This window comes from Aulostomus chinensis, chromosome 6 (assembly GCF_037954235.1).
Source record: "Aulostomus chinensis isolate RoL2024-O1b breed Wild chromosome 6, RoL_Achi_v1.0, whole genome shotgun sequence".
Lineage (NCBI taxonomy): Eukaryota > Metazoa > Chordata > Actinopteri > Syngnathiformes > Aulostomidae > Aulostomus > Aulostomus chinensis.
In genome coordinates this window covers 10,107,189-10,132,712 of record NC_141325.1, presented here as the reverse complement: position 1 = coordinate 10,132,712, position 25,524 = coordinate 10,107,189, and the positions used below count along the sequence as shown (strand labels likewise).

Sequence of the window (25,524 nt, the reverse complement as noted above, 5' to 3'; positions counted from 1 at the left end):
CAACACAATTCCTCAATTGGGAATTTTTACATCTATGATGATATGTGAAAAAAATAAGAAAATTGATGCACCATTCACTCTGAAATATTCATGAAATGCGTTGAAAAAGTGTGCTGCAGCTTCATAAACCCGTAGATTTACACTAGGATGCGTGTCGAAAGTGCGACTGTCCGTTCAAATAGATAAGTAAGCTAGAGTAGACCGGCTGCTTCTACTCGGGAGAGACCTGAACGGGGGATAAACGAACATAATCGAGGCATATCCCTACCCTGGAGGCTGTATTTTAATTTGACTTCAGTTGTGTGTTTTATGAGAAAAAAAATTGCGTTTTCTTTTATTGCAGCGTGCTAGCTAATCAAGCTAGCTAGCTACTGCTACTCCAAAGGGAGAAGAGACCGTTGGAGGACTGAACGTCTGTAACTTTACTGGATTCTTCCTCTTCACATAATTAAGGTTTGTTAAGCATATTTTACGTGACCATTAAACCATTAAGCTGGCAATTAATTTGTCCAAATCCTTAATGTCATTTTGAATTAAAAACCACTACCTAACGTTATTTAAGTACCCTGATGAATGATATAATTTGTACTTTTTACAACGGACAAACTGATATAATATATAGTTTATTGGTGCAGAAGTCTTCCGCTATGCTTGCCTGAAAGAATGATTGTGTAAATGATCCATTAATAACGGTTTTTCATCTTTTCACAGCAACGTGGCGTGAAGTTGACTGTTGTCTGGCTCCTGACTCTAGAGATGACACTGTGCCTTCATCAACCATCCACAGACTGACCTCTGCCCCTCACTATAATGACCTCTGCCAGAGTGGTGTTTACTGATCATCCTAAAGATGTGGAGGAGAAAGAAGGAGAAGAGGAAGAGGAGGAGGAGGAAGCTGCAGCTGAAGCTTCAAAAGATTCAGATCACTTTGCCCAGGAAAAACCAGTATTTTCTCGCAATGCGGGACATACCAGGGTACGTTCTCCTCTACAGCTGTGTGGTGTTGGTGGAGACAAAGTCCCCTACACCATCAACAGATACCTGAGGGATTACCAGAGGGAAGGTGTGAGGTTCATTTACAACAACTATATCCATTCCCGAGGGTGCATCCTGGGGGATGACATGGGCCTGGGAAAAACCGTACAGGTAAAAAGCACAGCAGCTGTGAAACCTTTGTTTTAGGTAGATGGGAAGTTGTGTGCTGTGTGTTTGCTCTGCATGATGCCATTTATTGTATGCTTTCCACTTTTGTCATAGGTTATTGGCTTCCTTGCTGCAGTGTTGCACAAAACAGGAACGTGGGAGGACATTGAGAACAACAAGCCTGAGTTTCTTCAGAGTCAGATACCCTCTAACTATCGTAAACCCAGTAAAGTGAGTCGTAAGTGTGAGGCTGACATCAAAGTGTAAAAATCACCTAAAAATAACAAATCATTCATAGGTTAAGTGTTCTCTAAACCTGCAAATATCAACATGCCACACCTTGTGATGCGCTCCAGGTGTTCCTGGTTGTCTCTCCCCTGTCGGTGCTTTATAACTGGAAAGATGAACTGGACACATGGGGTCACTTCCAGTGTGTTGTGGTCCATGGGCTCAGGAAGGAGGAGGAGCTTTCTCGAATTAAAAAGGGTCGTGTTGAGATCGCTCTCACCACCTATGAGACACTTCGCCTTTGTCTCGATCAGTTTAATAAGTAAGCACCTTTTTTTTTTTTTTTTTTAACAAATTACATGTTTTTCTTTTTCCATATGATTTGGCTAATTCTTCGTCACTGAGTTTGCTATTTGAGCTGTTATGAGAACCCTTTGACTAGAAGAGGTTCTGCCTTCCCTGCAGCATAGAATGGTGTGCTGTGTTTGTAGACGAAGCTCACAAGATAAAGAATCCAAACTCCCTGATCACTCAGGCAATGAAGGATCTGAAATGTCAGGTCAGAGGGCTTTTATTTGTATATTTGTATTGTTGCGTACTATTACTAGTTTGTGTCTAGTGATGATTGGGAGGATTTTCTGATGGTGGAGAAATCAGAATCTTTTCATTTTTTCTGTCAGATCAGGATAGGCCTCACTGGTACTATCTTACAAAACAACCTTGAGGAACTGTGGTGTGTCATGGATTGGTAGGTTTAGAGATTTTTGATTTATTACATCATTTATCTATGAAAAGAATGTTTCAGACACGTCCTCAGTGTTGGGGAGAAATGACAAATAGCCTTTGATTTGTGTAATATTTCTGTTATTCCATGCAGGGCCGTACCTGGCTGCCTGGGCAGCATCGGCCATTTTAAGAACAAGTTTGCAGATCCGATCGAGCAAAGTCAGAGACACAGTGCCACCAAACGCGCCCTAGCGACAGGGAGAAAGATGGTCAGAGTCCTTGTGAGGAAGATATCCCCATGGTTCCTGAGAAGAACTAAAGCTCTGATCAAGGAACAACTGCCTAAGAAGGATGACAGGGTAGGACTGGTTGAGTCGAAGCACACTGAATCATTTTAATAGAGTGGCACAGCTATGAGTCCTAAAACCTGGGAGTAAGTTAACATTTTAAAGAGATTTTCTGCTTAAATGCCTGAAACGTGGTCTGTTTATAGTTTACCACATGTTTAAATTTCAAAGCAGTTATCTCATTAAGATGCATGTTGCTAACTAGTGGTTGAAAGAAACTGCAGATGTTATCGCAAACATTAAGCACCATCACTGAGAAGAAACGCAATGCTAGTTGTGGTGGCATTGAAATCACGCATCTGCGGCGTAGTTCACCCATTGCGTAACGTTAGCAGTGCACTTGTAGATATTGCAGTTACGCTTCAGAAATCATAAAAGTGGTGTGCATTTGTGAAAATGATCTTGGGAAAAGCAAATCAAATCCAAAATTACACTTCAAGTTCAGCCTAAAATATTATATAATCCCTGCGGCACTCTATTAGGTCCAGGTCTCTTTCATATCTATTGGCTGATATTCAGAAATGCTAAAAGTCTTGTTTAGGTCTCCTATTGCTGATCGGTATTCCTCAAAGAGATGTGTTGGTGTGTTTGTCCCAGGTGGTGTATTGCTCTCTGACCGACTTTCAGCAGACGGTATATCAGACTGTGCTGGACACTGAAGATGTGACGTTACTGCTGAGGTCGTCAGAGAAGTGTGACTGCGGAAGTAGACGCACCCGAAGGAGCTGCTGCTATAAAGTCGGTTCACCCCTGAGGTACCACCATATATGGGATGAAATAATCGGACCTGTCAATAACGCCGCGCTTCCTCTCTTTCAGACGAACTCAGAAGGTGCGCAGATGAAGTCGCTGTATTTCAGTTATTTGGCCATATTGAGGAAGGTTTCCAATCATGTAGCACTATTACAGTCCACAGCAGGAACCAGCAAGAAACAGGTGTAATCATGCAGACAAAACTCAAGTAGTTCAGTTTGAAAATCATTTAAGCTTCAGTGTTATCAACTGACGCAGCTCATTTATTCTCCAAGGAAAAGTATGTGAGGGCCATTTGTCAAAAGGTTTTCCAGAAGATTCCAGAATTCGTGCAGAGGTGCAAAGATGCAGCATTTGAGGCCCTGTCAGACCCCATGTACAGTGGTAAAATGAAGGTACAGCTCCTTCGTCACTTGCTCGTTGCAGGCTCTTTTATTGTATTGTATTTAATCCTGAATTTTCCCTCGCAGGTTCTGCAGAAGCTGCTCAAATATTATCTGCAAAGGAGAGATAAAGTCCTTCTTTTCTCACTCTCAACTAAGGTGAGGAGCTTTCACTTTTATGTTGCCAGTGTATCTACAAACACGCGCTCAAAATATTACGTTACTGTATGTTTTCTATTATGTTTGTTTGTGTAGGATCTGCATTCTGTCTGACATACAAAGAGTACATTCACATGATAGATTTCAAGGGGGGTCGGCATAGTCAGATTTTCCATGTGTTCTAAATCCTTCTTGACTGTTTGTTTGGAACCTGACAGCTGTTAGATGTGCTGGAGAGCTACTGCATGGCAGAGGGGCTCGACTACAGCAGGTTGGATGGAGCCACCAAAGCCAAAGAGAGAGTCCAGATCGTCCGAGAGTTCAACAGGTCCACTCACATCAACCTCTGCCTGGTTTCCACCATGTTAGTCTGCAAAAACAATAATTATATGTCTTTAACTGGAAGTGTGGCCTTTTCTTGTTCTTTATACTCGATGTATGTTATAACTCAATGACGCTTTCATACAGAATAAAGGCTACACTGATTTTAGGCTTAATGGAAAGATTTATTTCTATTCCAGGCCAATATTTTTTTTCTTGAATCTGGAATAACTGACTCTGTGTTCCGCCAGGGCGGGTGGTCTTGGTCTAAATTTTGTCGGAGCCAATGTGGTGGTACTGTTTGACCCAACATGGAACCCAGCCAATGACCTCCAGGCCATTGATAGGTATGTTGCTGCAGCTTTTAATGGCATTTTTTCACAATTTAGTATTATTATATACTCTGTCGGGCATATTCTTTGCTAAGTGTGATCAGCTACTACGAATGATACTATGCACAAACACAGCCATTACAAAACATTGTTTCTCAAACTTTTCAACTGAGACCATTTAAAAACAAAGATTTCATATTATTCTGCCTAATGTATGTTATTCTAATCTGATAATCTATTTGAATTTTGTCATGAATTCCGACACCCCTGCCATTATGGAAATCTTTTCCATTATTTGCCACCACAGCCTAATGTTGTCTGCAGCCTGTTAAGCCAAACGGAACATGTAAAATTGATATTCTGATTGAAGTCAGATATTTATTCATTTTTTTTATAGAAATAAGCATTTATGATTTTTTTTCTTGTAAATTTCACATGACTTGAACATATACTTCCCATTATTTTTTGGGGAATAATACTGAATTTCTATCGTCAGGGAAAAAAAAAATTCCACCACAAAACTTGAACGCATTTTGTGGCTCATTAAAGCGCTGTTACAGTCCTACCATGTGTTGACAAACACTGATATACCAAAGATATGTGGGTGTGCACATGTACTAATCCTGTGTGTCTCCTCAGAGCGTATCGCATTGGCCAGTGCAGGGATGTGACTGTCCTCAGATTGATCTCATTGGGGACTGTGGAGGAAGTTATCTACCTCCGACAAGTTTACAAACAGGTACCAGAAAAGTTGTTGTTCAGGCATGCAACTCCAAGTGCACCGGCAACTTGGGATGTTGAGGTGATTTCTTCCACTTCCCAGTAGCATGAATACTCCTGGAGCAGTTATTTGCCTTTAGGAACGGTGGTGTATTGGTATTTTCACAAATCACATGACAGCTATTAAACAAGTTAGACTATTTTCTTCTTCTATATCACCATAGAATGTATGACTTTTGATGTTTGATAGACACATGCTTGCATTTGAGGAGCGCAAAAGCTTAAAATCTTTGCGCTTGTTCACATTTGTTTTTATATCATAATTTATATTTTGTTTTTATTCTAGCAACTGGAGAGCTCTGTTGTTGGTGAGGAGAGTGCACGGCGATACTTTGAGGCTGTGCAGGGCCACGGCCTCCATAAGGGGGAGCTGTTTGGGATCAAAAACCTCTTCAGACTGCAGATCCAAGGGACTTGCCTCACCCACAAGATACTAGAGGTGAGATTGAATTGGAATATACACATTGACAAACAATCTCAGTTTTATTAAAGTATGAAAAGGCATCTTGTAACTCCCAGAGCGTATCAATAGCCTTGATGAAACTTAAAGATTATGTCTGCTGCTCATTACTATGACATCATTTGGTTATATCATGAAATGTTTTGATGAAGTATGACTCTCTTCTTCCTTCCAGCGAGAAGGACAAGTGGAGGCCGGTGTAATGACAACCAGCACACACACAGGCGAGGAGGAGGAGACGAAGAGAGATGGCGTGAGTAACTCTGCTGTTCTCAGAGACCCAGAACCCTGGGCGCTCACTTTTCTCATCCCTCACTCTGTCTTCTTTCCCAAGTGGCCCACTGATCCTCCCATTCCCATGTGAAAGAGGGGATACCTCACACAGGGGCCTGGGCCTTCCTGTCTGTCAGACAACCGAGTTTGCCTGCGTTTTTTTGACTATTGCTGTCTTCCTTACTCCGTATGTCATACTTCTCCTGGCCTCTCGAAGTGGTTCGTTTTTACAAAGAAATGCACATCAAGGGAAAAAAAGCTACTCCTCCTTGTGCAACTAAAATACGTTACACTAATGTGAAAAGGAGATTATATAGACTCTGGTGACAGAATCACTGTAAAGGTTTCAGTTTCCTTGCAGCAGCTGTGGTTAACTCCAGGCCATTGTCCATTCATATGGCAAATTGTTGCTTTCCAAGATGAAAAAGTGAACATAGAAAACATTCAAACTTACTTACTTGCATGTGTTTAAGTAGTGAAACAGAAAGTGATGTAGACTGATGATTTGGATTGAAAGCAGATTGTTTTTGTACTTGAATGTCTTGATTTTTTTGTTTTTTTTGTTACATGTTTCCCATTTTGAAAACTTGACATTCTAATTGTGGCTGACAACAGCTCCTCCTGTTTGGATTCAGTTGTTTCCAATATTTGAAGAGGAGGTGGAGAATGTCTTTATGTATTTTGCAAAACAAAACAAAACAATCAACATTTTACGCAATGCAGAAATGAATCCTTTTGTACCTCTTGGATGCTGTGTGTGAAACAGTGTGATGTAATTACCTTGTGTCCTGATGGAGGAAACAGACCACACTGAAAACTGCCTTTCTGTTATTTATTTACACAATGATAACCCTTATCATCTTGTTCCCAGCTCTGCTCCTTTCTTCTTCTTTTTTTCTTTTTTTTTTTTAATAGAGAGCTGCTGCTCCGCTGAGGCCTTTTTAGAATTTTGAAAACATGAGGAAGAATACACTGGGGTGCCTTATCACGCACAGAAAGAGGCTTGTGGCATGTAAGCACCCACTCGCACTCAATCTCTGTAGAATTGTGGAAAGCCATCCTGTGAGAATGTTTTATGAAATCACAATCACTGTTGGTGGTCCCCATTCAAATAAGCTCAGGGACTCGTGACTGTGTTTTCCGCGTATTACATCATAACTGGAGCAGCTGTCTTATTGAATTTAATTCAGATTTACTCGTACAAACATAGGGCTTTTTTTCTATTTCTACAGTGAATTCTCCCATAGGCTGGTCGACTGAGAGATGGCACGAACACAAGTGCTGGATCATGTATAGGCTATTGTGTCATTTTACAGCTCAGCATTTGATATTTTCATAGTAATTCCTTGTTCTTGTACTACTTTTTTGTATCATGTTTGTACTGTCTTTTTTTCATTGAAGGAACCTCCATTTACAAATGCTGACGAACCGAACAGAGAACCCGTTCGGGAGAACAGACATGGACCAATGGGTCCCAGAGGGGTGCTGGACTTCAGCAGTGGAAGTGAAGAAGATGAGGAGGGGCAGAGAGTTAAGAGGAAGGCCTCAGAGTCTAGTGCAGCAGATGGTACAAGGAGCGGGAATTCAGAGACGAGTCCTGGTCGAATGAATCTGCTCCAGCATGGCTTCTCCAGACTGCTCCAAAGGATGGAGGCAAAACTGGAGTTAGGAGAAGGGGACTGTAGTTCGGAGGCTGAAGAGATCTCTTCTATCAGAGACACTAAAGGGGATCTCAATAAGGCCGATAATGCCGTCTGTTACCCTCAATTAGGGCAGAAAGTGACAGAGACTGGAGACGGTGGAAGGCAAGAGAGGAGTGATGCTATGAGAAAGCAGCCCGACCAGAAAGCAAGGATGTATAAGGAAATGATAAAGGATGAGGAGAGCGATGGCTCCTCCTCACCAGATAAAAAGAAATCCAAAACACTTAAAACTATAGATCCCAGAACACGCCACTTTGACGGTTGCTCAGATGAATCCGAGGACTTGGAAATGGAGGCAGTTACAGAGGCTTTTAAAGGACAAGCAGGGTGTGAGAGAAGAAGGCAAGATGCTTTTGTAAGAGACCAGGCTAGGTTTAAATTCACAGAAGACATCGAGACATTTACGTCTTCAGAGGATGAACCCAGTCCTGTTAAGAAGGGGAGATCTAGAGGAGGTCACCTTATGACCCCACAGAAAGACAGATCCAAAATTAAGCTCCTAAAAGATGGGCAAACAACAGCAAGCACTGAGAGACCCACTAGAATATCCCAAACTTCATCTCCGGCATCCAAAGGAAAGGATGGAACTATTGACCGTGTGTTAGGTAAGTTCTTGTTTTTCCTCCAAACCAAAAGTGTGTGAATAGAAGCTGTTACAACACATGTATTCATGATTAAAGGAGGTGTAGACGAGGTGCTGCATACCCACTCTAACCAGCGGGTCGTGGGTGGGAGCAAAGCAGAGGAGCTGATCAGTAGAGCTGCTGTCAGAGACGTGTTTAAGCACAAGATGTATTCTCAGCTGCCAGCAAACCATCTTCTCAACCCCCATGAGGTAAATACACACTCCCTTAAAGCTTGTCCAGTCTTCCAGGTACTATATTTGTAGAATCTGATGCAACACAAGTCCAGAATTGTGTTGAGTTTAAATCACCTTTTATATTTATCACACAATCTTATATATTTTCAAAGAAATGGTTCGCAAATATCTTTATCTAAATTTCAGGCTTTGATACTTTATTTTCCTTCATCCTCCTAAATATACTTAGGATCTTACAGGCGCTCTGCTCTCAGTGAAACTTAATGGAGCATTTAACTGTTTTTGTTTTTTAAGGTCTGAGACAGGACATGCCAGACTGTTTTCTGTGGTAACTAACTACTCTGTACTAAACAGATACATGGAGCAACTAGCTGGTGGACATAGTGGAGCAGTTAGCTGCTAAAGAGGCAGATCTTTGCCTCAGGAGTGGATGGAGATGAAAAACAGACCTGAAAAAAAAGGGGGGTGGGTGTATTGCTTCTGGCAGCGTGATGCAGAACTCAAAGTAATGATAATGTTGCTGTGCTATTCCCCTGTTTGTGTGTGTTTGTGTAAATATGCAGCTGTTTTCCAAAAAGGTTACCGTTTTCGCAGAAATATATCAGTGTTGTTTTTGATAAAATATCACAAAATATAACCTTCTGCACACAAAAAAAGGAATCCTTAGCCTGTTGGAATGTACAGCCAAGACAGAAATAACTCCTCTTTTATGTTTGATTGATCCAGAGTTTGCCATCAAGCCCACTAGATAGTCAGCCAGGCCCTGCCCCTGTCACACCAGAGCAGCTCAGTGTGGATCATCCTGTCACCTTCAGCAGCAACAGCGTTCACCACACCGGAAACACCACCTTCATCATCGGGGAGACTCCTCAGGCCATGCGCAGGTACGGTGATACCCCTCCTCTATAGTGGACACACCAACTGCTGGTTTTCAGACCCGTGTAACCCCATGAATGTAGCTGATCATTGTTACTCACACCTTTTTAGTGTATCACGTTCACAAACGCATGTTCAATCTTGTGCTTGTGTACAATCTTTGGTAGCTGCAGCATAAGCAGCATGGAGGACAGTGACCGTTTTCCTGTTGTAGTTTTTATTTTTTGCTCCAGCCTGTTTTTCAACGCAAGCTCCAACTGAATGATGTTCAAGCACCTCTGCTTGATCTCTGCCGGGTTGAGTTTGTGGCAGAGATAACATAAAGTCACTAAAGTTAAAGACGAAGTTGTGCACCAACAGGTGTAAGCGAGTGTTCATGGGTGTTTTTGTCTAAGGGGAACGAGTCTTACAGTAGTAGAAGAACCGGCAGCATAAAGCAGATAAGCAGAGGGGAAAAAGAATATGATGGATATTCAATAAGAGGTTAAAGTAAGGGCAGTATGGAACAAAAATAAGTGATGGGTAGACTCCTGGAGTATCCAAGGGGAAGGGGGTGGAGGGTTGTGGGGAGGGAAGAAAAGAATTCCTGGCAGTGTAGGGAAGTAGGCCAAAACTCACCACAGATATGGTGTTCAGCGCCCCCACCTGGGCCTCAGGAATTGTGGGTGCTTAAATAGAGACCACCTCTGAGCTCCCCCTTCTACCTTTTTTTTTTCTTTTCTTTTTTTCCCCCCATCATCATGCCAAAGATTACCCAGTTGTGTTCAGGCCCAGAACGGCAGGAGTTTTCCCCTTTACAACCACAGCCCTCCCGAGACAAACCAATAATGATCGCCCAAGGACTTCCAAAACCCACACTGATGTGCACACACTTCCTAACACACCCATGGTGCTCCAATATACACCTCTGTTGTGTATCATCACCTCCTCTGCTGCTGCCCCCCACCCCTCAAAATACACTCATAAACAGACACACAGACACCTTTTGTGGCACCAATCCCACTCTCCAAGGGGAAGACTGTAGCCCGGAGGCTCACCAGGGAGTGAAAATACACACACTAGTCATATTGATATCCCCTCAATTACCCTCGCTGTTTAGTTATTGAAATCCACACACACCTTTTCCTGCCGCTACTTTTATTTATTGTTTTTCCAGTAAAAGCCACAGAGAATAATAACACCACCACCATAATGCTGCTTTGCCACCAGCAACTTTGAAGTATTTCTGTCCCTGAGTCTGGTTAGACCAATGTTTTAATGACTGCCTAGGAGCTCAGAAAGAACACCTCATACTGCAAGGCTGTCTGGATTTAAGCCTGAATATGTGGAGAACTATTCATTTTGGGCTAGGCCTGGCAGAACCGCACAATGTCTGATTAAGCGCGTAAGTTTTGTGGCTTTTTAAAGAGTATACTAACGTACAGTTCGCTCACATGTGCTAAATTCCAGCCACTTGAATCGTTCTTTTGATTTTTAACAGGTTCTATTAATTATAAAATTGTTGATTTGCAAATTTTCACACAGCTTTATGTTGCTTTGTTTTTATTTGTGTGTAGGCAGCAGCTGGAGGAGATGGCAACAAAATTCAAGTTCCCTTCAGTCCACCAGTTTGCCCTGGAGGTTCTGAGATGCAACTCAACCCAGAGGCTGGCCTGGCTACAGCAGTATTACACCTCACTGAACCATCCAGAACTGGCTAACATGGTCACCAACTATCTTCAAGCTGATTTACAACAGACTTCCTCCTCATCTTCCACCAAAGTAGTGCCTCATACAGCTGCCACGAAGACCAATACACTGACCAAGGATCCTGCACAACCCAAGAAGCGTAAATATCATCAGAAGCATCCGGAACCCCAGAAAAAGGCTGAAAAAATGCAAATTTATGATTCTGTCCCTCAAAAAAAGCAAAATAAACCCCAAAATTATGTTCCAGAACCCCAGAAAAAGCAAACAAACCCACAGAAGAATGCAGTAGAACCTCTAAGTGATGTTCCAAGTCCTGAGTCAGAGGAGCAGGAAGAGACAGTTCACAGTGCCAGAAGACACAAGAGGACAAAGAGGGGTAGTGTTTCTAGTTCTGGAGCCTTCAGAGCTGGTGGTGGTCTTGGTGTGGATTGGGCCAGCAGCAGTGGTCTGGGGCCCGGGGAGGCTGCTGCTTTTCTGCTTCACAGAGTCACAGATACTCCTTCTTGTCCAGACGTCAGCCATGGTCGCCTCACCACATTGTCTAAACCCACAGCACATGGAACAGAACAGGAGCAAAAATCTTCTTCCAGGACAAATGGAGCTTTTCAAGAGCTGAATAAAAATTCAGCCTCATCTACCTCCAGTCACAGTTCACTCATAACAGATCTGTTAGGAGACACCTCAGTCCTTGATGACCTGTTAAAACCAAAGTCCCGGGGGGCTTCCCCTAAAACACCACCTACTTCCTTCTCACAGTCAATAAGCACATGCCTTGCCACACCCTCTCCCTCCAGAATTGCTGCTGATGCTGACACAGGTCCAGCAACTCACTCTGACTCTCTGTCCACTAAGGAGTCACATGTACCACCTACACGCAAGGCAACACCAAAGGGCAGTCGCAAAGACTTCTGGGACATCCTGAACGAGGGTAACGAAGAGAGTATCAACAAACTGACTGACCTGAAGGAAGTGGAAAGGGTTTGCAGAAACAAAAACTTTGCAGCTAAAACTCTGCCTGCGGAGGAAGAGAGCAAAAGTCTCTGGAAGCCTAATGAGAAATTTCTGTGGAAGAAATAACATCTTATTAAAGTGTTATTTTTTAAATTTTTTTTTTAACATTTAGAGCAGCCTTTCCTAATACAGATATTATTAGTATATTTTTATGAAATTTCATGTTTTAACTTGTTCTTATTTCCGGTTTTAAAACAATGGATTGCCTGCATGTTAAATGAATTAAGTTTACATCTCTTTGTGAAGGAAAAGCTTTTGTATTTGCTTTATGTTTCGGAAATGATTTCTGAGCGGGAACAAGCCAGCTGGATTGATCACAGGACTAAGATCTATAAAGTTAATAAGAAATATAAACTGTGTTTAGGGGGAAATTATTTGTATAAATTCCAAGAAGTGGAGTGTTTGTGCACCTGATATGATGTTTTGTGGACAGTTTGACAAGAAAACCCAGCTGGTTGTGCCTATTAGTCATCAGATACCCCGGGACTGTTGGTGGCCCTTCAGAGATCTTGCTATAAAGTTCCTAATGGCTGTTTTGTCTCCCACGCTGAACCCCTCGCTGACCCCCCGGTCTTCACATTGGACATAGATTGTGTGGTACCTCCTATACCGTTCATTAGAAAATAACCCTAAAAATAGCGGCGCTCAAATATCCATCAATCTGAAAGATGCTATGCTATTAGAGAAATAACAATTAGCAGCCCAAGATTTCTGTCTTCAAATGTTTTTCAAGCTCTGTATCAAATTACTAAAAAAGACACTAGGAAAATAAAACTCTCTCCGTGTGTTTGACCTCTTTCAGCTGTTGCACTGAGGTTAGCTGAACCCCAAAGAGAGTTGCTCTGTGTGTGTTGGGGCTTTGTTTAGCCAAAATGAGAAAGTGCTGATAGCTATCAATAAACAAGAGAAAGAGTGCATGCCTCGACAGGACATGCGGCTCCGCAGTACCGTGTGTGCATTTGCTCCTTCTGGGTGGTAGATCATGACTATCTTCACACAGGCCACACATCTGTCACACCTGTTTAAATCGGAGAATAAAAAGCCCTTTCACTCTTTCCGAACCCTTCCCTCTAAGTCCTTTTTTTTTTCTCCTTCATTTTAACCCGCAAGTTAGATTTGCAGATCTCTATCTCCTTTTTTTTTTGTAGTGGGGTTTAAGAGAGATAGCAGACAGGCTTAACATTCTGACTTACAATAGAGAAGCTTGCCAACACTCAGACAGTAATGGACGCTAGCTAACACGGCTCAGTGGCAAGCAAAGCTCCCTTATCCTTAAAGCTAACGGCAGTATTTTGCTAAGGATCTGGAAGATGTCTCGCCACCCACCACCGAGGATCTCTGTCTCAAGCCTGATTGTATTTTATTTTATCACATGCCATGTGGTGCAGTTTTCCACACCTCCACAGGGGTCAGTTCACCACCAAAGGAAATGAAGTTTTATTTTGTTTTTGGTTTTTTTCCCAGGTCTTCCATTAGCGTCTTGTCTCTTAGTGACAAGGGCAAGGTGAGAAGTGTGTTTACGTTTCCTGCCACTACTTGGGTGTCTTTATAAACTGGATAGTCACCATGAGCAATAGCGAGTCGGCCCTGAATTTGTGGGTTTATTTGCAGAAGTCAGATTCTTGACACCTAGTTTGATTTGATTAGTAAAAAGCTGAGAATGAGTTGTGACCCAGGCTGACCTGGAGCCAATACGGGCCCCAGTCATCTGTGGCTCAAGTTTCCTCACATAGAAAGCCATCAGGAACCTAAGTGCATACAGAGGGAGCTTTTAAGTCTCTGGGTAAGAGCAGTAATCTGAATCTGGGAATCAGAAGTGTTTATGAGGGAACACAATTGAATGTAAAGCCTGTAAACAAACTTTCAGATGACTCAGCAAGCAAACAACATTATGAGGATTCAAAGTACTTGTGTTGTTACGGTAACAGGCTGAGGAGGTCTCTAAATGTTAGGGGGAAAAAAAAGAAAGTAGAAGAAGCAGAACACCCCCCCACCACCACCACCAAACACCCCCCCCCCCTCCCCTTTCATTAGGAAATTACACACCATTTGCTTCTCATTCCTATCCAGTTACCCAGGCAACTGTTAGCTGTAATTTGGGTTAATTCACTGGCTCCTGGGCCCTTCCGTTCCCCATTGTGCCCCATCATAAAAGAGATATAACACAGATGCGCGCATACACACACACACACACACACACACACACATTCGCTCGTGCTTACTAACGCACACATTAAGAGGGACTAATCCTCATTTTGTTTCCTCTATGTTATAGACCTTGCATGTGAATATCAACAACTTTTTCTGAAGAAAAAAGCTGTGAAACCTAAATGTATCCACTCCAACCACGTGTACACAATCTGGTTAATTCTGCGCTGAGCTAACATGAACAGAGCCTTTTTTTTCCTCTCAAATTTTGCTCATAAATACACTTGTCCTCTGTGACCCTCTTGTCTTGATGGTGGGAGCAAGTGACAGAGGGAGGTCCACTGTTTTTTTTCTCCTTTCGGGACAAAAGGAATGGAAAATTGTGTTTCCCCATGAGGTAAATATTGAGAGCGGAGATATAAACGTACGGAAGAAAGGCTTTTCTGAGCTGCCTGCGTCTCTGTTGCACTGCCAAAGGCCCGTGCGTCACTTGATCCATTGTTTAGTGTAGAGAGGTCTCGGTAAGCAAGCGGCTGCCTCCCCGCTCCAGCTGCAGCCCCTCTACTGTTTATGTTTGCAGGGCCCTTTGCCTTGAAGTGGGGCTATACAAGCAAAGCCTAGCCATATGTGAGCACTGGGCTGTCGGACAAGTCACTGGCCTTTTCTTTCCTCCTTTACCATCCACCTCTCTCCTTGAAACTCTTCATCTCTCGCCCCCCGCCCCCCCCCCCCCAAAAAAAATTTCATTCTTTGTTATCCTTCCTTTTGCCCCTCCTCGTTTGCTTTCCTTTGCTGACAGTGCAGCTCGTCCTTGACAGCCTGGGGAAGATGAAGGTTTGGAATTATCTTCTCGGGTTTCATAGACCTCCACCCAAGACTACAGTGAAGTGGTAGGTATTATTATTCCCGTGAGAAATAATTAGCCCTAAAACACCTCGCCGATAATTAATCTAAGTGTGGTGAGGTTGTAATTACAACACATAAATATGTCAGCTAGTTTAAATATTCAATCATTTAGAATGGTGTGTCATACTGACAATCATGAGGCATTCCTGAAAGACACTGGAGGGAATGTGGAGTCAAAAATGCACTGTGTATTTGATTAATTGGCATGTGGTGTTTTATTACTTTCAGATAATTCCCTCAAATATTTTTTATAATGTGTTAGATCTTTATCAACAATTATCAGGATGGATTGAATTTCCCTGGAGCAATAAAGGTGAATAAGTTTCAACTCTGGGGTCAACTTGGAAAATTGTTTGCGGGCGGGTTTAGCATATGAAGGTTAGTGGTCCTGACCTTGGCTCCTGGGTGGGCTGCGGTGGTTGTCTGCTTTTCTTGGATCCTCTGTAGACCCTTCTGTTTACTTAGACAACAAGGAAGCAGTGTCCAGGGAGGGGACAGGCGTCTCTCTCTCTCTCTCTCTCTCTCCCACACACACACACACACACACACACACACACACACACACACACACACACACACACACACACACACACACACACACACAGGCGGCATCCTCAAAGATTGCACCTTTAACACATAATCATACTTAATCTGCACATGGCGCCCTGACCACCCACATCAACCACACTCATCCCATCAGATGAAAACAATGACTCACCATCGACCCTGATAATGAATTTCTCATCTGCTGGAGGTGTTAAGCATGTCAAAGCCAGTTTCACCGAATATTTGTGCTCAAATATGATCCCACTGATGGTAAAAACCATCAGTCTGAGATGCAGAAATGGTCTCCCACTCTGATGTTAGGCAAAGGAGGAACCTTGGCAATATAACCTACCATTATGAGAGACATAATATTAACTTACCAACTCTGAGAACCTCATTTGATGTTAGGGGGCTTTGAAAAATTGTAAATTAAAAGGTGGCACAATGTCTGCCCCATCAAATTGCAGAGCACCTGAGGTGAGGAAAACCCCGCTTCTTGTGCAGTAAGGATAAAAAACTTCTCATTTCAGCTGCAGGTGACAGGTGCACACACACACACACACACACACACACACACACACACACACACACATACATACAGTTTCAACAGTGGTGCAGCAATAACAACAGCAAACAATACACCTCCTGGAAACTCCCAGTGATGGATAGTAGTGACAGTCAGTGGACGTGTTTTATTATCAAATGAACTTCCTTTTTCACTCTTTTAACTTCCTGTCTGTTTCAATTTTTTGTTTTTGTTGATGTTAATACAACAACTAATAGAAGTTCTTCAATACCCCGCCAACCTGCTGTGGTTTGTACCTCCGATTGTCTCCTGCGAGCTGTGACAGGAGTTGTTCAAAAGCTTATGGAGGCACACATCCCATACCAGTCGACAATGACCCTGTTCACACTTGAACAGTGATACAGTGACACAAACCACTTGCTGGAGTTGTCTGGAACACGTATAACCACCTAAATGCTTGCGTGTGTGTTTTCTGTCTACTGCAGCTGCAAATTCGTGCAAGGATTGAAATCTTTGAATATTGTGCCCTCTAGTGGCCGTATTAAATGCTGCAGTAATCAAAGCCACACAGGGAACGTTTGAATTTTTTGCGTGAATATTAACATGCTGTTATGACTGTATTTCACTCATTTCAGATTATTGGACCCAAAAGGAAACTCTGACAGTAGGGTGGCAGGAAAAAGCTGAAGCTTAAATAGTGAATGCAGGTTAAAAGATTTACAATGGTTGTGATGACGGGAGGCTGAACATCGAGGGTAAGAAGAGCTGACCGACTGAAGAACTAATCACCTCCCACCGTGCCTCCTTGCTTTATTTTGAGGTCAACCTTGTGAGTTATAAATATTTAAAATACAATTTTTTAGAGAGTTTTACATGGGATACAATTCCTTATGATTACGATACAAACAGGAACATTTGGGGATTTTTCTTTTTTTTTACTTCACTTACTTTACTTTTTACTTTTTTCAATTTTTTAATTCTTTACTTCAATGAGGCCTGTCAGTGTTACAGTAGCATTGGATTTATCAGATGAACCATGAAGTTTTTTCTTATCTAATGTCAATACATTTTTTTAGGGTCCAATTTAAAAAAAAGAGACATGTTGTAATAATTCTACTAAATATCATTTCAAGTGATATTCTGTGATGGTGAGCCATCCTTCATCTTATACTTGGCTCTAGCAAACAGTTGGAGCAGGCCAGGATAATCTAAGCTTAGGGTCACTGTGACCCCCCGCCCCCCTGCCCCTTTTCTCTCTCTCTCAGGCCTCACTTCCCATTCCCTCCTGTACCTCTGCTCCCTGGGAGGATCTTCCTGCTTGTCTAAACACTCCAGCCCCCCCCCCCCCCCCACACACACACATGATTAGCGAGTCTTAAGGGTCAGATGTCTCAATCGTGATGTTCATGTCTGCGTCTGTATCATCGACCCTTTTCGCATTCATTTAAACACTGTACATCATCCTGTAAGCCACAGTTGAGCAAACTCAGGTCCCAGATTTATTCTCATTTCCCAAAAGAAACCAGTAGAAACTCATTCATTATTTTCTGCCCCCAAATGGTTTTCTGACCACAGAGAAGTCATCTGCTACTGTACTCATCAGATCCAGTGTTTCCTCCACCAGAGACGATTCTAATGACAGTTACAGGCATGCGTTTGTGTGTGTGTGTGTGTGTGTGTGTGTGCGTGTGTGTGTGCGTGTGTGTGTGTGTAAGAGAACGTGTGTGTGTTTTTATAATGTCTAGCAGAGCAGGGTAGCTCCTTCAGTTAGGCGGATAACACACCAGATGTATTCTTTGATTCATTTCAGCTCTGAAAGACAAAATAATTGATGTTGATATTCATGTATATAGTTTAACAATATAGCTGTTCAATGCATTTGCATGCAACATTCATAGATTTCAAGGGACATAAACACAAATCCATCAAATATTATATAGCCAAAAAGTCTGTTGATGTAAATTTGTAAAATAAGATGAAATACATGGAGCCATAGAGTAAATAAAAAAAACACATTTAGACCAATGAATATTTTATCCAAAATTGCCACAGAGACATTAAATTGTGCCCCCTTGTGTCTTCTAATATAACTACAATAAAAAATATAGTTTAATGTACATTTTTACATTTTTTATAATAGTGAAGGAGTCAATCTACTGAAATATTATAAATGATACTCATGGTTACAACATAACCACAGTTAGATTAGAAATGAACAAAAAAAAGTTGTTAATTGTACATTTTCATCTTTATTACCTTTAAAAACATCTACATTGTTATTCCAGTGTTTTTATTTTTTCCATTTTCACAAGCTTCACTGGAATTGGATTTCTTCAGAGATAATTTCTTCTTGACATAGTCCTGCATACTGCATAGCATCGGCTCTGCATAGAGAATCGTGACAGGAATTGTCTGCAGCAACCAGCCCTGGACGCGCACATCCCCACACACACACACACACACACACACACACACACACACACACACACACACACACACACACACACACACACAAGGACACGTCAGTCTGTTTCCATGTTAATTGGCATTAATTGGCACTGTCAGATAGTTGTGCTGGGGAGTCTTACCAGGACAAGGTGACAGACGCTGCCGTAAGTTTTGTCTCCGGTTCTGACATACTGCAGGGAGCTCTTCACGAAGGCTTGTGGTGACAGAGTCACTGTGCTGGTTTGCAGGTAACCTGTCATTCGAGTGGAGATCCCAAAGGGAGTCACTGCCTGAGTAAACAAAAACAAGACAGGGAAGGAGAGTTCACAACGAACCATTTTCTTTATGTTGAATTTCAAAGACGTAGAGGTTGCGTCTCAATGTACCTGTATGATAATCCCTTTATCTCTGTATTCTGCCTGAAGACCTTGAGAAAATCTTTCCACAAACACCTGCAAGGGTATGAAACGCACACGTGCACTCACATACATCAGTGTGGTCACGTGCAAAAGCATCTACATATTCATGAATATTTGTGAAGCAAGGACATTAGAGGCGTGGAGGTGACGCTCGACCCACCTTTGATGCAGAGTAAAGGGAGTAGAGGGGGCAGGGGATGGAAGCAATACCAGATGAAATATTTAGAATCAGCCCTTTACCTCTGAAGAGCAAGAATAGAACCACACACACACACACACGCGCGCGCGCGCACACACACACACACACACACACACACAAAAGCTATTAGGATGTTAGAATCATTTATGTTATCATAGTAGAAGTTATATATGAGGACATTTCTTATTCAGTCTAAAAATCCTCCATTCAGTGAGGAGTAACTAATCGAATGCATGACGACTGTCATTCCTGCAGCTCACTGTCAATCAGTGTTTATCCACAGCCAAATCAAATGAGGACCTTTCACTGTTGAGGGACAAAAAATATAGCTTCATATTTCTATGATTTCTAATACTTTGATCACACTTTTTTTCTCAAATCCATGAGAATGATACAGAATTCTGCTTGTTTGATTGTCTATTAATTAATGTTTGAAATGTTTGACGTAACCAATTACCCGTGTCCAGTAATGAATTCGATCATTAAGTGACATGAACATGATGTGAGAATGTTTGAGTGTTACATATAATGAGGAAATTCTAGGAGGGGAACCTGTTCTCCATGCCTGGGAGGATTATTCTGCACATCTGTGGAAAAGATTTGAGACGAATGTAAAGGTTGATGAACTTCATTCGATTATTTTTTGAGTTGAATGTTAAAGGTTGATACACATTCTTACCTTGACCATAGTTTTCACATTGCAGTTTATCACCCTTGTTATTGTCTGAAAGCAAAGATAATCAGTAATCTGTCAAGAGGAAGAGGAAGGACGCATTGAGGAGCAACAATACAACAATTTTTTTTTGTAAAGAAAAAAAAAAGAAAAAGAAAAGGGGGTTTCCTCTTTGACATCTCTTTGAGAGAAAAAAAAAACAAGGAAGATTTATTGTTGTGAGAAGCTCTGAACAAGAAATTGGATTTTAAATTTATTCAGTTACTGATTGTTGGTGATGCAAATGGAATTATTTAACTGAGGAAAGTGCTGAGGCACCACTGACCTGGTCCAGTTCCGCAGTCTCCAGGAATTTGCAGGGGATGTTGCTGGGCAGAGTGCCTACATTATTGACTGGTACAGACACAGTTTGATAGCGTGATGGTGGAGCAGAGTACAGCATTAAACATCACTAATATGCCTTTTTTCCCCTCCTGTCTTGGTGTAACAGTATGTAACTCGTGTCAAACCTAAAACTCCAATGTTCATGTCTTTAAGCTGCTCCTCGATTTCACCGAAGCCGTTCCCCTGTGCGAAGTCTGTGACGATCACTTTCACCCTTCTCCCGGTACTATCACCTATGAAGGGAACAGGAAGTCAGTGCTACATCGCTCTTCAGCCATTACACTATAACTTCCTGTCTGATATTACTTGTCTCCCTTTTTGGCTGCAGAACAGATTGACCTACCTATTTCTTTGGCCACCTGGTCCAAAGTCACTTTGGTCCTACTCATGATGACCACATCCATCCCATGTTCAGCCAGCTGGGTTGGCGGTAGTTAGACAGGAGAAAGAAAAAAAACCAAACATTTAACTTGCACGCTGAGCTGGGCAGGTAAGAAGGTCTGGAAAGTACACCACAATCAAACAAAAGTCAACAGTTGTGCAGTATGATAACTGACATTTTTTTCAAAGTTTTTGTACTATTCTGCAGCGAGTAGGAATATTCATCACACGTGCAAACTGTTTCAACTTACTGCAAATGCGTATGCTCTTCCGATGCCCTCAGAAGCACCAGTCACCACTGAAACAGGGATGAGATTTATTCCATGAACATTTCCTTGCAGTTTCCTATTCAAAACACTGGGGGCCCTGTGCCTCAATACTATGTGATCACCCAGGATTGTGTTTATTTACCCATCCGGCTCTAACGGACTGTACTAACAGTATGTTCCTCAGCTCTGATAAAGACTTTTTAGAGAACAGACAGGAACTTGTTGTTTTGGAGCTCTCACTTGACTCCCATCTCCCCGTGTCACTGATGACTAAGATCACAGGCATTTTTCTTCTCTTTGCTCAAACATCTCAATCATCTGGGTAACCTTTAGGATGAAGCCTTGAGCTGCCATTTGTGTAGTCATTAAAGACATCGCTATGATGCAAGGAGAAATTTACAGTAACTTCTTATCATTTGCTCACTTGAGTAAACAAACTGAGCGTAATGAAAAAAAAAAGTTCATACTCTTTTTTTTTTTTGTCTCGACAAAATGAAAAAATGTTTTTTTTTTAATAGCTAACATCGTTTAAATAAATCAACTTTCGCTCTGTTAACGTGAGGAACCTAGGAGTTCTCTTTGATCAGGATCTGTCCTTTAACTCCCACGTTAAACAAATCTCCAGGACTGCTTTCTTTCATTTACGTAACATCGCTAAGATCAGACACATCCTGTCTCTAAAAAGATGCAGAAAAACCTGTCCATGCTTTTGTCACTTACAGGCTGGATGACTGCATTTCCCTCCTATCAGGCTGCACCAGTAAGTCCCTCAAGACTCTCCAGCTGGTCCAAAACGCTGCTGACTAGAACTGGTAGAAGAGACTATAATGGCTTCTCTGCACTGGCTCCATGTTAAATTCAGAATAGAATTCAAGATTCTTCTTCTAACGTACAAAGCCCTCAACAATCGGGCACCTTCATATCTGACAGAGCTCATAGTTGGCTCACTCGTGGTGTGGTGTGCTTCTCCTGTCATGGACATTTACTGATATCAGGAAAGTAGATCTTTAGAGGTCATTTTCAAAACAAAAAAATGTAAAGTTACACAAACAGAAGTTGACTGTTAATGTCTTTGTGTGTTAATTGTTTATGAATGTGGCACGAATGTCCACTGGGTCTCATTGATGAACTGAAAAGATCTTGATGATCAAAGGTCAAAGGTCATGATAACTGTGACCTCCACATGTATGGTATATATTTCAAATGATCAATATATTTATTATGATATATGATAGAGAGCTTATGTAGTTGTGGACAGTGCTTGCGCTTGACATCCATCCATCCATCCATCCATTGTCTTCCGCTTATTCCTACATTAAGGGTCACGGGGGGGGGGGGGGGGGGGGGGGGGGCTGGAGCCTATCCTAGCGTCAACGGGTGAGAGGCGGGGTTCACCCTGGACAGGTTGCCAGTCCATCACAGGGCCAACATACAAAGACAGACAACCATTCACACTCACAGTCACACCTACAGTCAATTTAGAGTATCAATCAGCCTCGTCCCCTCTTGATGTCTTTGGACTGTGGGAGGAAGCTGGAGTACCAGAGAGAACCCACACAGGAACAGGGAGAACATGGAGACTCACACAGAAAGATCCTGTGCCCAAGCCAGGACTGGAACCTGGAACCTTCTTGCTGTGAGGTGAAAGTGCTGACCATGCTTGACATCATCCTGGAAAATTATATTCTACTGTAACTTACTCTTTGGGGGATTGGGGCACTGATTCTTGGGATGACAGCATCAACATCCAGTCCACCTTAAAAACTCAACACGCTGGTTTCCTTTCCTTCTTCAAGTGAGGATTTGCTAGTCTATACAACCAAATGGTGCAAAACATCAATTCTCCATAAATTGGACCTGCATGGGATAGTTTGGGCCCACATGGGTCCCTGCATAACTCTGTGCTTCAGCTCCTCTTATCATCCACATCCTACAATCACATGTTATTAAGTCTGCATCTTCTTTGTCAGTGTTTTACATTCTCATGTCTTCGTCCAAATGCCTAAAATCGTCATTTGTCGCTCCATTCATAAAGTTGTTGAATAGCACCAGTGTAACAGAGCAATGTGGCTAAATGTATAACCATATGAGCTCTTTATTTTAGCACAGTAGCCCTTGGTCTCGAAATCCCATATTATGTAAGGTGTTTTTGAGTTTCTTGTTTGATGTATGATGTAACTAATGTTGCAACCATGCACGGTGCGTAGGCTATATAACACACTTTGGTGTACTCCTCACCGTCATCACGTCACCTCGTGGTTACAGAGAGGGACAAACATAGTTTGCTTTCCACCAAAATTACACTTCGTTGTCTTAATGTGGTGTACAACAATAGTTGTATACTTATAGCTGAGCTTGCAACTTTAATTACAGCACAAGAATTAAATTACCAGGTTCCCAAAGTTCAACCTGGGGGCAGGAAGGACTGGTACCACGAATGACCCTTGCGGGAATGGACAGTTGTATTATTGTACATTTGCTGATCTATGGTATTAAATTCTATATCTGTTAGAGTTACCCCTTGCAGAAGCACTTCAAGTTTATATTATGTTATGTCTGTCAGGACATATTTTGTAAAATCGTCATGGAATTTGTGAAAAAAGGGTGACTTTAGTCTTGCACTTAACATGAATGGAGAGAGTATATGGATTAGGAATGTAGTTGCTGGTTTTATTTTTTTTAAGAGTGAAAAAAATGACTGCAAAGTTTGAGGAGCCTTAAGTGGTGGTTTGTTGGTTCTTGATGTGGCTACAACTCTTCTTGGCTGGGTATAGCATCTTGTTTAAGGCAGGCTGTGACGAGCTTCCACACGTACACACATTGTGAAAAAGCAGAAACATGCCTAGCCACTTCAAACTGAAAGCTCTCAGTTCAAATGTACCTCGTCTCACGGTGACTTATGCACCATTTACTCGTCTGTGCACTTTTAACAACTAAGTATACTCAACTCTGCAGGAATTTTAGATTGTCCCAAGACAAACGAGTGGATATGGATAGGATTACACAGACGAGAACAAACTGTTCTGGGTGATGTTTTGCTTGTGTTCCGGAACGGAATGAAAATGAGCTTTTGAAAGAAAAGAACACTCAGCCCAAAATTCTGGGTTTTTCACTGGGCTTTCTTGTGCACAGTGGGAGACTGAATAACCCATTCAAAGATGCCAAAGTAAATGAAATCAGTGAGACTGTTTGAGGACCTGCAAGGGAATGTTTTTAGTGGGAGAAGGTCCTGAATAGTGAGTGAGAAGTGACTATAGACGCGTTAAGGTGTAACACACTGATACTGTTTTCAATTTTAATAGTTTGATGCGTGCACCTGCTAGCAAAAGGAACAGTCTCCTCCTTTATCTCCTTAATTACTTTTTTTCCCATGAAGGAAATTAATTGCTATTCTGTGGTAACATTTTAACTTCTCTGACACCAGTGAAACATTGCTCCAGTTATCATAGCAAATATAATCACTTCTTCATAATAACATTGGCAGTGAAAGCTTGCCTTCTGCATTAAAGAAACTTAATAAGTTCATTCATTTTGTTGATATGTTGAAAGTTTAATATTGATAACATTGAAATGAATGTGCAAATTAAAGCTGCTGTTGTGTAGATATGAACTTGTGGCTTCTTGGGAGTGTTAGAACTTGCCACTATGCGTTCAAACAAGTGGAGTGTTTTGTAAGAGTTCCCAGTCTTAACAAGTGTAGAACAGGAAAGACAACTTTTAAAAAGTATCTTTCACCATGCACAGGCACTTGACATGGAACACAAATCATTGTAGCCTATGTAAGATGGTGGGAATGTAATAATCCCCTGTATAAATACAAGTGTGGGGCTTTTTTTTCATTACATAAAGCATTCCACCTAGTAAAAGTTTAGCATATTAGCCATAATATGAGCTACAGTGAAGTAGCATAAAGTTTATAAAGTTAAACACACAAACACACACACACACGCACACACGCACACACACACACACACACGCACACACACACACACACACACACAAACACACACACACACACACACACACACACACACACATGCGCGCGTGCTTACCTGCCCAGTCTCCCATGGATGTGAAGAAGGACTTTGGCAGCGGAAACCAAAGTTTTGGACAAAGCATCCTGCCGAAGAGCAGTAGTTTTAACCCATAGTAGAGAACAACTACAGCACCCAGAGTAACACAAAACAATTCCATGAAATTCATTGTTGTCCGGTATAGAAAACACAACCTTTGAGCTTCTTCTGTGTGTGTGTTTGTGTGTGTGTGCACGTGTGTATGCACGTGAGTGTGTGTGTGTGTGTGTTTGTGCCTGCTCTGAGAGGACGAATTACATTCAGAGATGAGTGATTCACTAAAAATAAAGACCGACAGAGAGTAGGACTAACCCTGCCAGAGGACACTCCCATTTCAGACAGAAACACACATACACACACAAAGACACACATTCAAATCAGTTCATAGGATAGTTCAATTGTCTAAAAACATAATTTGTTCATTCAATTTCCACAACAAAACTAAGGACAATAAAAATATGAAATATTTGTTTTGAAAACAAAGGTCAGAAGCTGGTGTGGACCAGTATGACTGCAAAAATATTCACAGCACAGAAATAAAGTTAAGC

General features: G+C 41.8%; 2 protein-coding genes across 6 annotated transcripts; one reads left to right on the top strand and one right to left on the bottom strand.

The window, feature by feature from the left end:
• Nucleotides 1-191: 191 nt before the first annotated feature.
• On the top strand, nt 192-13,224 carry ercc6l2 (excision repair cross-complementation group 6-like 2). Of its 3 annotated transcripts, none has more exons than XM_086206376.1 (20): nt 192-453; nt 712-1,146; nt 1,258-1,374; nt 1,500-1,693; nt 1,837-1,930; nt 2,052-2,119; nt 2,249-2,456; nt 3,042-3,182; nt 3,264-3,380; nt 3,473-3,592; nt 3,668-3,739; nt 3,958-4,067; nt 4,312-4,407; nt 5,032-5,131; nt 5,459-5,611; nt 5,808-5,885; nt 7,307-8,213; nt 8,289-8,443; nt 9,155-9,312; nt 10,861-13,224. In XM_086206376.1, exons 2-20 carry the CDS (start codon nt 811-813, stop codon nt 12,068-12,070), a joined length of 4,434 nt encoding a protein of 1,477 aa, XP_086062502.1. In that variant the 5' UTR covers nt 192-453; nt 712-810; the 3' UTR covers nt 12,071-13,224. The 3 variants fall into 3 exon arrangements, with proteins under 3 accessions (XP_086062502.1, XP_086062501.1, XP_086062503.1); XM_086206375.1 differs by having other exon boundaries at nt 3,958-4,103; nt 10,861-13,223; XM_086206377.1 differs by lacking the exons at nt 192-453; nt 712-1,146 and having other exon boundaries at nt 1,256-1,381; nt 3,958-4,103; nt 10,861-13,222.
• A 4,376-nt stretch (nt 13,225-17,600) lies between these two features.
• Nucleotides 17,601-25,243, bottom strand: hsd17b3 (hydroxysteroid (17-beta) dehydrogenase 3). Of its 3 annotated transcripts, none has more exons than XM_086206373.1 (12): nt 24,956-25,243; nt 20,886-20,932; nt 20,597-20,672; nt 20,379-20,486; nt 20,195-20,262; nt 19,876-19,920; nt 19,749-19,783; nt 19,158-19,239; nt 18,965-19,030; nt 18,719-18,868; nt 18,387-18,557; nt 17,601-17,942 (listed from the first exon to the last, which is right to left on the bottom strand). In XM_086206373.1, the coding sequence occupies exons 1-11, from the start codon at nt 25,104-25,106 to the stop codon at nt 18,399-18,401; spliced, it is 987 nt and encodes a 328-aa protein (XP_086062499.1). In that variant the 5' UTR covers nt 25,107-25,243; the 3' UTR covers nt 17,601-17,942; nt 18,387-18,398. The 3 variants fall into 3 exon arrangements, with proteins under 3 accessions (XP_086062499.1, XP_086062500.1, XP_086062498.1); XM_086206374.1 differs by lacking the exon at nt 17,601-17,942 and having other exon boundaries at nt 17,952-18,557; nt 24,956-25,023; nt 25,132-25,225; XM_086206372.1 differs by lacking the exon at nt 17,601-17,942 and having other exon boundaries at nt 17,953-18,557.
• Between the last annotated feature and the right edge of the window lie 281 nt (nt 25,244-25,524).

What these genes read in the sequence shown, in the direction of transcription:
- ercc6l2 (XM_086206375.1), top strand. Translation starts at nt 811, where the DNA reads ATGACCTCTGCCAGAGTGGTGTTTACTGATCATCCTAAAGATGTGGAG. An exon ending in ACTATCGTAAACCCAGTAAA is followed by an intron (nt 1,375 to 1,499) that starts GTGAGTCGTAAG and finishes GATGCGCTCCAG; the next exon opens with GTGTTCCTGGTTGTCTCTCC. An exon ending in GAAGGAGCTGCTGCTATAAA is followed by an intron (nt 3,183 to 3,263) that starts GTCGGTTCACCC and finishes CCTCTCTTTCAG; the next exon opens with ACGAACTCAGAAGGTGCGCA.
- hsd17b3 (XM_086206373.1), bottom strand. Translation starts at nt 25,106, where the DNA reads ATGAATTTCATGGAATTGTTTTGTGTTACTCTGGGTGCTGTAGTTGTT. An exon ending in CCAGGTGGCCAAAGAAATAG is followed by an intron (nt 20,487 to 20,596) that starts GTAGGTCAATCT and finishes TTCCCTTCATAG; the next exon opens with GTGATAGTACCGGGAGAAGG. An exon ending in CTCCCAGGCATGGAGAACAG is followed by an intron (nt 19,240 to 19,748) that starts GTTCCCCTCCTA and finishes CTTGCTCTTCAG; the next exon opens with AGGTAAAGGGCTGATTCTAA.